At 36.4% G+C, this 11,218-nt stretch overlaps 1 protein-coding gene across 2 annotated transcripts in view; it reads right to left on the bottom strand.

Annotated features, from left to right (window-relative positions):
* The window catches only part of cacnb4a (calcium channel, voltage-dependent, beta 4a subunit), a 36,552-nt gene that overhangs the window by 5,073 nt on the left and 20,261 nt on the right, over positions 1 to 11,218 (bottom strand). For both annotated transcript variants that reach the window (XM_026912718.3, XM_026912719.3), the window contains 11 exons: positions 10,017 to 10,133; positions 9,768 to 9,890; positions 9,545 to 9,672; positions 6,051 to 6,127; positions 5,846 to 5,865; positions 5,573 to 5,653; positions 3,655 to 3,713; positions 3,419 to 3,528; positions 2,743 to 2,894; positions 2,267 to 2,362; positions 1,994 to 2,179 (listed from right to left, as the gene is read on the bottom strand). In XM_026912718.3, coding sequence (XP_026768519.1) covers positions 1,994 to 2,179; positions 2,267 to 2,362; positions 2,743 to 2,894; positions 3,419 to 3,528; positions 3,655 to 3,713; positions 5,573 to 5,653; positions 5,846 to 5,865; positions 6,051 to 6,127; positions 9,545 to 9,672; positions 9,768 to 9,890; positions 10,017 to 10,133 — 1,149 coding nt within the window. The remainder of the gene's footprint in view (positions 1 to 1,993; positions 2,180 to 2,266; positions 2,363 to 2,742; positions 2,895 to 3,418; positions 3,529 to 3,654; positions 3,714 to 5,572; positions 5,654 to 5,845; positions 5,866 to 6,050; positions 6,128 to 9,544; positions 9,673 to 9,767; positions 9,891 to 10,016; positions 10,134 to 11,218) is intronic.

Raw genomic sequence — 11,218 nt, 5'->3', positions numbered from 1 at the left:
TTCCAAACCGTGACAAACGCCAGTCTCCCTTCTCTGCAGAATGCGATACATCCGCTCAACCAATCACAGCACACCATTCCACGCATTGTAAACAGTAATGGCGGCGCTTTGAATACACCCGGCATCCTAGTTTTCCTCATCTACTTTGTACTTTGTGATCAACAAACAAACAAAAAATGAATAATTTTGACGGCATTGATGAACCTGTGGTGGTTTCTGCGGTGGGGAAGAAACGTAAGCCATTGAAATCTAATCATTTACGTGAGCAGATTAAGAAGATGAGGCACTCGGGAGGAGGAAAAATGCCGGCTGTTGCTTGAGCAAGTTATTCCTTTACCTATCGATAGCTCGTGGTGACCTTGCTCAACAGGGCTATGGGTTGAATAAAATCTTTTAAAAAAATCTTTTAGTCCTATAAGTGATATAAAATTGATACTATAATATGTGAATCTTTCTTCTTTACAGTGTTCTTAATATGACAAAGTAAGTATTTTTATTAATGCCATTAATGTTTTTGTTAATACAGCGTATAGCACTAGCCAACTAAATGAATGTAACATGGCAAAGATGAATGCACTTTCGGAAGTTGAATGTAAAGGAAATGTCATTTTGGAATTTCTGTGGTCTAATGTGATATTGTTGTTCATGTTCTTGTTCATGATAATCATAATATCAATTTTCTTTTATTGTTGTAATTAATTTATAGCATTAACAAGATGACCCTTTGAATTCATTCTGAGAGCGATGACTGAATGTATTTTTAGTCCAGTGCCTGTATATAAGATTAGTACTGACCAAGTTCAGAGGCTGTCATATGTGGATCAACTTACTTTGTTGTGTATTTTCAACAGTTTCAATATGAAAAATAACTTTTATATTGATTCAATGGATTTATTGCATTTTGATAAAAAAAAGTGTCATGGATTTATTGTATTTTGGGAAAAAAAATAATCAGTTTTTGTAATAAATCTTTGAAAATCAAAATCTGAATTTGAATTTTTAATGTTATTATAACCTAAAGTTGCTATGTGAAAGTTTGAAACAGAAAATAGTGGTTTTCATCTTGCCACTTTCTTGGTAAAGAAAACACATTTTTACTCAAATTAATCAAAATGGATTTATAGCGTTTTGGAACCAAAAGGATAAGTGTATAACACAGTATTCATTTTGGTTTTATACTCACTAGTCTTAAAATGTGTAAATAATCTGGAACATTAGAAAGCCTTCAGCATAGCAGAAAGCTAATATTGTAGCTAACTACAGATAACATTAGTATTAAATATTACTAATATTAATTATCTGTGCAGTGTGCTTAATGAACCGAACATGTACAGTTTGTTCAAGTGCAGGGGTAATCAATTAGATTTGACACGGGGCCAAATCCTTGCAAAGCAAAGATTGTTTGGGCCATTACAGATTTTCCTTATTTTCTTGCTCCTCACTCTTCTCCCCTGAAACTCAGAAACTGCATTCCTGTTTTTCAGTCTAATAGTCTAATAGAGTATGTTGCTGCTCTCTGGTATTACTCTAATGATGTCTTGTACACACACACACACGTGTCTTCAGAGTGAGAGGGTATTGCCTAATTCAGTGCTTTAGGCTAAATTTTAAAATTTTAAGGTTAAATATCTAACATTTCAACAGTGAAGTATCTTGGAACTTAGATCTCATACAATACAATAAAAAAATAAAACATTAAAAAGTATATATGATCATGATGTGGACATAGATTAAAATATCTTTCTCTGTTAATTAATTAATTAATTAATTAATTAATGATATTGGAGTTTATAAAACCAAACAGTATTTGAGCATACAGAATACTAAGGTTCTGTTTGTTTTTTGTTGGTTCAAAAATCCACATCTCTCTTTATGCTAAAAAGGCAGGAGGAAACTATAATCTTCCGCTCAACTGTATGTTTCTCATCACCGCTATCCATAAGCTCTTGTTAAGGTTATAACAGGCTTTTGCCCCCTTTATGTAAGTGCTGACCTGCAGAGTGGAGATGGCTGTGGGGTAGGGTGTGAGAGCAGTGGAGCCCAGGTTGCGTCCCAGCAGAGGGTTTAGTGGAGTGCTCAGTGACGTGTGTGTTGCCCGCCAGTAGGCTTCCAGGTACTCAGCCAGGTGTTCGCATGCATCCTCTAGCTGGTTTTCATCCAAAATAATGTCAAACATTTCCTGGATGGGGTAAGGCATATTCTGATTTAGAACAACAGACCACTGCCATGAATGTTATAGAGGGATGGTTTTTGTGTGGATACTGACCGGCGGACACTGAGCCAATTTGTCTGCAGCCACCAACTGTACATTGAGGTGCTTACTCTGTGATTTCCCACGTGATTTGATCAACCGCTGCAAGACCTGTCAGCATAGAGGAAACTGAATCAGAGGGACCATAATGTGTAACAAGACTGGTTTATCCAGAACTGAACGGAGGCCGTGGGAAACATTTTTTATTAATTCATATTAAGTATGTCAACCAATAAAAATAAACAGAATCAATTCATACAAACCTGTACAATCCATATTATGGAACCTACTGGTTTACAGCTAGCTACCTTTCACCAGAAAGATAAAAATATGAGTAGTATTTCTCTTGCCCATGCACACTTGAACAGATCACATGAACCAGAAGAGGGCAGCAACACATCAACTGCTATACTAAAAGAACTGGATGATCCTTATTTTATAAGATTTATACGATTTGATCTGGCTACAGAAGAACTTACACATTTTCTTACCTTGGGAGAAGACACTTTGACATGCACAATAATGGGTGCTAATGAGGTCTTAATGAGCTGGGCTGGGTGGTTGATCGTGTCAGCATCCAGAACAACCAGCTGAAGAGATCTAGCCAGCTCGAAGATCCTCTCAATCTCACTCTGGACTTCCGCTATTGTAAAAAGAGATATTATTTGAGATTAACGATCATGGCACAAATTTTTTTAGATGTACCTTCCTTGTAACTTGTAGTTGGGTGGTAGAGCATTTTGCAATGGTAACACTAACATGGTAGCGTGTGGTGTGTGTCAGGCACAGCAACTTTACTGGGTTAAGAACAATCTGTCAAGAAAAAAATATCAAACCTGTAATGTTGCTGTGGTCAGAACTTCTATAGTCTTTTTACGCCTACAAGGTGGACTAGCATGGTAACTGTGTCTAATAAAATAGCCAATAAGTGTATACAGTGTTTACACACCACATCAATATTGCTATGGGCTATTATTTTGTAGCAGTACCACACACTACCATGTTAGGGTCACGTATATTTGTCCCTTTCTACTGATAGACAGGGTAGAAAGGAGCTGAAAACATATATCTAATAAAGTGTCTAAACTAAGTGTATTTGCAAAATCAATGACAGCTGCTTAAAACATGTCAAGCATAACAAGTAAGGCCCAGAATCTAAAAACATACCTAAATTTGACCTGGTGTTGGATCTTTCAATAATGGCTCTCTTGCTTGGGTTGTTGAGCACAGATCTCTTTGCTAATGAGATGTCTGCTGTCACTCTTGTAATAGATATCCTGCATTTGATGAAACAAAGCCATACCGTGAAAAGTATGGCTGGAAAATGTGCCTCATGCACAACACAGACATTAAACATGGCCTGGGCCAAAATAGCCTCCACTGGAAAGTAAAAGCCTCCTCACCTGCCATCAAACCTGTGCTTCAGGAAGTCAAAAAGGGCTTTCTGCATCATATCTGTCACCTGAGCACAAACCCCATGGGAAAGTCAGAATGGAATGAGGAGAGATGAAAGAGAGAGGCCGAGATGGACATGGGGAAGGAGAAGAAAACAATGAAAGTCAGTAGTCATGGAGTAGCCATAGTATAGTCTTACAAAGTCAGATAAGGAAAAGCAGAAACAGATCAAATGTGATCCCAATATTTCTTTCCCACATGATTTGTGCTTTAAACACATTGACCTAAATTCAGATAATACAGTCTTTAATATACAAGTTCTCATATTGTTTTTCACCTTGCCCCCTGCCTGCATCCTTCCCTGAAAGTATGAAAAACATTCATTAAATGTCATACTTCTGGAAAAGCTATATTTATCATTTGGAGTCTCATTATGCATTCAATATTCAAGGTCATAAAATAAGAATAAAATAAAACATGGCTATTACTGCCCAAATACTCTTATTTTTGGGGCAAATATACAATTGTACATCATGTTCCATCCCCATGAAACAGGCTTTAGGGCAAAATGGTAGTCTATATTTACAGTGCCTAATTAATACTTAGTCAGTGTCATAGCTGTACTGAGAATGAGTATGAGAATGAGTCCACCGATAATATCTGGGCAGCAGTCATCCTATGGTGGTCTATCTTTACAGCACCAGATAGCCAATTAATAATTATTTATGAAAATATGCATGCATACTATCTGTCAAGAAATCAGGTGGCCTTATCAAATAGGATTCTTAATAGTGTACTGTATATATGTAGACCATTCACAAGTTTTTTTACTTTCATTTCCCATAGATAAATAATATAATGAATAATACAGAGTTAAGAATGTAAAAGTAATTTATCCTCTAATTTTGCAACCCAGTCTCACAGAAAAAACAATCGCATGCAACTTATCAGCAAGACCTTTTATACAATGAACATCAATGTTTTGTGAGATTCAGTGTTAAATGTCAAACATTCAATCAAATGCTCTGTATGTCTGCATCAACATACTTGAACCAAACCGACATCTATCACTATGCTATTTGAATACAATTGATATGTAATAAATGTGCTTATAATATGTGCTTTTCATGGCATATGATTAGACTTACTGAGCTATCTTCCCTTTCAACACATTTAACCTTTTACAACCTTGAGACACAACACTTCTCATGTGTTACCCTAGAAGCACACATTCATCCAAACAAAAAAGATTATTTTATTTTGAAACCATTTCAAACCAAAAATATTTTTGTATTACGAAACTATAAATGGTTTTACCCAGAATAAAAACCAAACAGAGTGTGAAAACACATTTTCAAGAAAGGCTTGCTATGACTTTACAGTTCTACATTTTTTAAGCAGTGTTTTGGAAAGACTGACATCAAACAATCTGTGTCACTGGTGTATTTATTGGGAAAATTCAAATAACAAAACATGCCAACTCCTGCATGCCAACTACTGCACCCTCTCTTTTCTCTTTGCTTTTGCTTCTCTCTTTGTCTTGCACTATGCTTTGTTTTCCTTTTCTTTCTATCTTTAAATTTAATGATCATTAAATAACTGAGAAGCGAGATCATCAGGATTTCTCTTATGATATGAATGGCAAATGTATTATAGTCTAAGGCAAATGTATTATTGTCACAGTGGTACTGGGGACTGATTTCTCTGCTTATAATATCAAAACATGCTCCACTTTTGAGACTATGGCATGCTGTACCCAGAAGGTTGTTGCCTTGGCAACCCAATGTAGAGAAGATGATGGGTATTCAGTGAGGACCCAGGTTACCTCTCCCTCTGCGCTTAAAGAGAGACACTCTGCTTCTTCTGGGATCTCTTTAGCACATCTAAATATACACATGAAAAAAACTCTCAAGGGATGATGCTTACCTCATATCCCTTTAGTGAAGGACCAACTAAAACCACTGGCCTCATGGAGGGGACAACATCATATGGAGGAATATGCTCAGCCTACAACATGACACATGGTCTCCAAATCATTCCATGAAAAAAATATGCATGTATAATATATTGCACTTTATTAATATAAGGAGAACTGCTTGAATGACCAGGGAAAGGCCACAGAAGAAAAAAAAATACTAAATCCACTTTTACCATTCTCCTGAATGAAATGCTATCTTCTGTAACAAAAGCATTACTTACCACTTTCTGTTTCTGTTTAGCTGTTGAAAGGAGAAGTTAACAGCATTAGAAAGAAGAATTGTAAAGATATTTTTCTGTAACACTGAAACAAATAAAAAGAATTATCTTCTAAACTGTCACAGCTATCAGTCACTGTTAGGTCCACTGTTAAGATTTTATTCCTAAATAGAGTAAGAGCTTTAATCCCAGCATGCATTGTGCTTACCTGCAGATGGAGGATTGGTTTTGAAGGTGCCTGACACCATCTCTCCAAGGCTGGAAGAGGAATTCCCACTGGACTTCCTGCAGGGTGCACAACAAAGCTTGTGATGAAAATGAAAATTCAACAAGCGATTTTATGTCCAGCAAACTTTACATTTATAATAATATAATATTATAAATTATATCAAGATCTTGAATTCTCGATTCTGATTGGTCGGAAGGTTTGAAGCTCTGACAGTAGTGCCAGCTTCAAGATTTATATTAATGCGTTTGTTATAATACATTGTCATTTCTATATTAACCTACAAAGTGAATTGCATGCTGGATGCTCCACATAAAAAAAAAACTGTAATTGTTGATACGGTGAAGTTTTCTGTAAAGAGACATTTATTTATCTTTTAGGGAAGGAGTCTCAGCACTTTGTAACAGTCAGGTAAAGCTGCTCCTTTACAATGGAGGGCTTTGCCTGTTTCCTGTAACATGACAAGCTGCATTTTTCTTCAAGATAGAGAAAAAGAGAGGCTGATGATGCAATGGCTGTTTATAGATGCTATAACATAAGTGATACTTGGAACTTGTTTCTCAGATATTCCACAAGATTATGTATAACTATACATGGATAAAACATACATAAAAATAAAATTTAAAAATCCTGTGGTACAAGAGAAATACCACACTTCAAGATGTGCTGTTACTGGAAAATAATCAACTTCCAGGTGGCAGCAGTAAATCTGCTTCACATTGGGCCACTTGATGAATTAAATAAATCAAGTCATATACAGTCGGGTGCATAAGTATTTGGACAGTGACACAATTTTTTAAATTTTGCCTCTGTACACCAACAAAATGGATTGAAATGAAGCATGTGATTGAAATGTAGATTTTCAGCTTTATTTCAAAGGGTTTAACAAAAATATTGCATTAACCATTTAGGAATTACAGCCATTTTTACATAGTCCCTTCATTTTCACAGGGTCAAAAGTAATTGGACAATTGACTGATAAGCAGTTTCACGGTCAGGTGTGGCCTGTTTCCTCATTATTTCATGAGAGATTAAGGAGATAAAAGGTCTGGAGTTGATTCCAAGTGTTGAATTTGCATTTTGTAGCTGTTCATGGGAACTCCCAATATGTGGTCCAAAGAGGTGTTGATGTAAGTGAAGGATGCCATTATTAGGCTGAAAAACAAAACAGACCTATTTTAGGGAGATATCAGAAAATTTAGGAGTGGCCAAATCAACAATCTGGTACATTCTTAAAAAGAAGGTATGTCCTGGCAACCTCAGCAACACCAAAAGGACTGGAAGACCACAGAAGACAACTAAAGTGGATGGCCGCAAAATTCTTTCCTTGATGAAGAAAAACGCATTCACAACATTTAGCCAAGTCAAGAACACTCTGGAGGAGGCAAGTGTATCATTGTTAAAATCTACAACCAAGAGACAACTTCATGAATGAAAATACAGATGGTTTACCTCAAGATGCAAACCACTGGTAACACTCAAGAACAGAAAGGCCAGATTAGACTTTGCTAAAAAAAAAAAAAAAAAAAAAACCACTTCTAAAAAAAAAAAGCCTGACCAGTTCTGATGCAAGATGAATTTGTACCAGAATGATGGGAAGAGTAGAGTGTGGAGAAGGAAAGGAATGGCTCATGATCCAAAGCATACCACATCATCTGTCAAACATGTGGAGGCAATGTTAGGGCACGTAGGGCCAATGGAACTGGATCACTGATAGAAGTAGCAGGATGAATTCTGAAGAGTATAGAGCCAAACTTTCTGTTCAGATTCAGTCAAATGCTGCAAAACTGAAAGGACGGCACTTCACAGTACAGATGGATAATGACTCAAAACATACCATGAAAGCAACTCAAGAGCTTCTTAAGGCAAAGAAATGGAATGTTCTTAAATGTCCAATGACCTCGACCCAACTGAGCAGGCTTTTCACTTACTGAAGACAAAACTGAAGGAAGAAAGACCCACAAACAAGCATCGAATGAAGGCAGCTACAGTAAAGGCCTGGCAGAGCATCTGAAGGGAGGAAACTCATGTTCATGGGTTTCAGACTTCAGGCAGTCATTGACTACAAAGGATTTGCATCCAAGTATTAAAAACAATCCTAATTTTTATAATTATATTAATTTGTCCAATTACTTTCGAGCCTGTGAAAATGGTGGGACTATGTAAAAAATGGCTCTAATTCCTAAATGGTTTAGGCAATAGTAAATTAAAGCTGAAAGTCTACACTTCAATCACATCTTGATTGCTTCATTTCAAATCCATTGTGGTATACAGAGGCAAAATTACAAAAATTGTGTCACTATCCAAATACTTATGGACCAGTCTATACAACAATGATGTGAAATAACATTTTGACCTTCTGTCCTCCACTTGACAACATTTAGTTTTTTAATCAAGAAATTGCTCCAAAGCTTCCTGACAGTTATCATCAAAAGGAAACTAAAATGAAATTCTGGACATGGCTGCTTGAAAGTAAACACAAGCAAATTGTTTAAATGAATGAATTTTCTTTGTGCAAGAGGAAGTTTAAAAAAGGCCACATTTAACCCAGTGTGATATCCTCTATATTATTAAGTTAAATCAAGATGAACATATTCTTTAATAGGAGAGGTGAAGTATGACTAATGCATGACTCAACACAGAACACAGCGTATCACTGATGTTGACAGGAAACCGTGTAAGCCAGGATCCAATTATGCGTTTCATGCGTCATAACAATCAGCAAATTTTGAAGTTCCTTATTGTTTTAATTAATATTGCAAAAAACACTGAATTTTTAATGCACAAGTTTAAACAGTTACTTTAACATTATAGTCTAAATTTGCCTGGTTTAAAAATATTACTACAGATGTCACTTCCCTGAACTGGAAGGTTTGCAGTGTTATAGGAAAATAAAACAACAGTGACCAGGCCAGCACCTGATGAACCTGATGTTACTTGGTCCCGCAAGAATAAACACTTTTAACGAACAAACTTACATGACTATCATCGTTAAAATGTATATGTTCTTGTTGTATTCTTTTGGCAATTGCCAAGTCGAGTTTCAAGTATAATAAAAAAAATATATATAAATAAATAAAAATCAAGAAAATTTTGACATAGTTTGGAAATGACAATAACTTAAAACCTCCAAAGTAAAAAGTACTGTAAAAAGATCACAGTTAGATACTTCCCCATGCAATAGATAATTTCGACACAATAAATTCAAAACCAACTCTGAGTAATGTGTCTAATCCTGTAAATGATTAAAACTTTAATGATGGCTAAAATAGCCCTAAAACTCTCAATACATTTCACTGGCATTTTGGTAGTATTAACAATGGTGGCTCAGCAGTTAAGGTCCTAGAGTAGCATCAGCAATTGTATGCGTGCCCTGTATTCTGTATACTTCTAAATCATTTTAAATATATGCCGTATGAATAAATGTAGACAAAAATTGAGCACACACTCTTTGCAGCAAAGACACACAGTCTTACCCATGGAAGCGTCCCCTCTTCTGCTCCTGCTGAAGACGGATATTCTCCAGTTTTAAAGGGCTAGGGATAAAACCAATGTCACACCCCTCCTTTACTAGTCGCCCAATCCACCAATCATTGTTGTATTTCTGTGGAACACATATAGAGGATTGGGGGAAAAGGTTACAGTAAAATTGTTAGCATAATATTGTGTCTTTATATCCTTATATCCTGTTAGCTTTACCTCCTTGATGTGGAGAAAGTCTTTAGTGTCAAAGGAAATGGCAGTTCCAGCAACAGGAACATCTTCATCCAGAGCACCACAGTAACTGACATTCGTCTTCACAGCGAAAGCCACTGCTTTGGCCTACAACACGGAGAACCTCCTTCAGTGATGATTTTCTTTTAAATGTATGAATGTGAATGGTAATTAATACAATTATGTATAGCCCAGAATATCTCAAAATCCATATAGTGTATATGATTGTGTGACCTTAGCCCTCTCCAGCTGCACCACAGCCTGCTGCTCTCTCTCCTGGCGGCCACCCTGCTCTTCCTCCAGAGACACATCTGAGTCAGATGGCCTGCTCGTGTAGGAATCAGCTGAACCCTGCAAACATGATGACTCGATTACAGTCACCTCACAAGTCACACACCTCAGTAGCACTATAGTACAGCCACTGCAGAACTGCCTCAAAGTGGTATAAAGAACTAAAAAAAAACCCTGTAAATTAGTTTGTAAGTGAATGCTTTTTATTATTTTGATAATGACAATCATTGAGTTTCGTTGCCCAGCTAAGAAGACACCTGTGAAAATGGAATAAAAGAAAATTTTTAAAAATTAACACATCTAATTTTATGTTAGTAGCATTAAATTTCATTTAGAACAGCTCTTGTTTGAGTGTTTTCTGATGATTCAGTTGAGATCTACTTTGGCTTTACCATATTAGCTTCTGTAATGAAGGGTCATTGATGTGCATTTGAATATGTTGCATGGGTAAATGAAAAGACAGGAACAGCAGCTTTGTCTGTACTCTATATGAGATCTTCAGCCTTGCTAAATATATGTCTCGTTACTCATTGAGAAAAAGGCACTGAAGGGAACAACAGCTCAAGGCTTTGATCCTCTAATCAAAGCCAACACACTCCTTGAATTGAGCCTCCTAGTCTGATTGAGCCTCCTAGTCTGGTCTGTAAAAAATACTCATCTCCTCCTCCCAAGCCTCTTTCTACAGCATGAATAAATGCAACTTCCATTTTTAATACTTATAAATACTTATCCATGGACAGGCACCATTACTTACTATGACAAATGGCAAAAGTCATGAAATACTGAAATCAAAAGTCATGAAATACTGAAATCAAAAGTCGTGAAATACTGAAATCAACTCACACTCATGGGCAAGTAAAAAAGGAGTTGAGTAAGCAGATCATCCAGGAGAGCTCAACAGAAAGAAAAATTAAAATTTAATTATAAATAATGTTTTTGGTGCTTTGGTTTGATACTATTTATCCCTTGGAAAAAGTGTATGATATTGTTACCATCATAATTATGGGTACAACATAGCAAAACTGGATGACATCATTAGCTATGGGGGCAGGTATAGAGCCCAGCACATCACTATACAGTTTTCTGTGTCAGCAGAGCAAAGAATGCTGACGGAGTAGAGGTGAGGGGCATTCGACAAAAGTTAT

Source organism: Pangasianodon hypophthalmus, chromosome 5, assembly GCF_027358585.1.
Source record: "Pangasianodon hypophthalmus isolate fPanHyp1 chromosome 5, fPanHyp1.pri, whole genome shotgun sequence".
Lineage (NCBI taxonomy): Eukaryota > Metazoa > Chordata > Actinopteri > Siluriformes > Pangasiidae > Pangasianodon > Pangasianodon hypophthalmus.
This window is presented reverse-complemented; position numbering and strand designations above follow the sequence as displayed.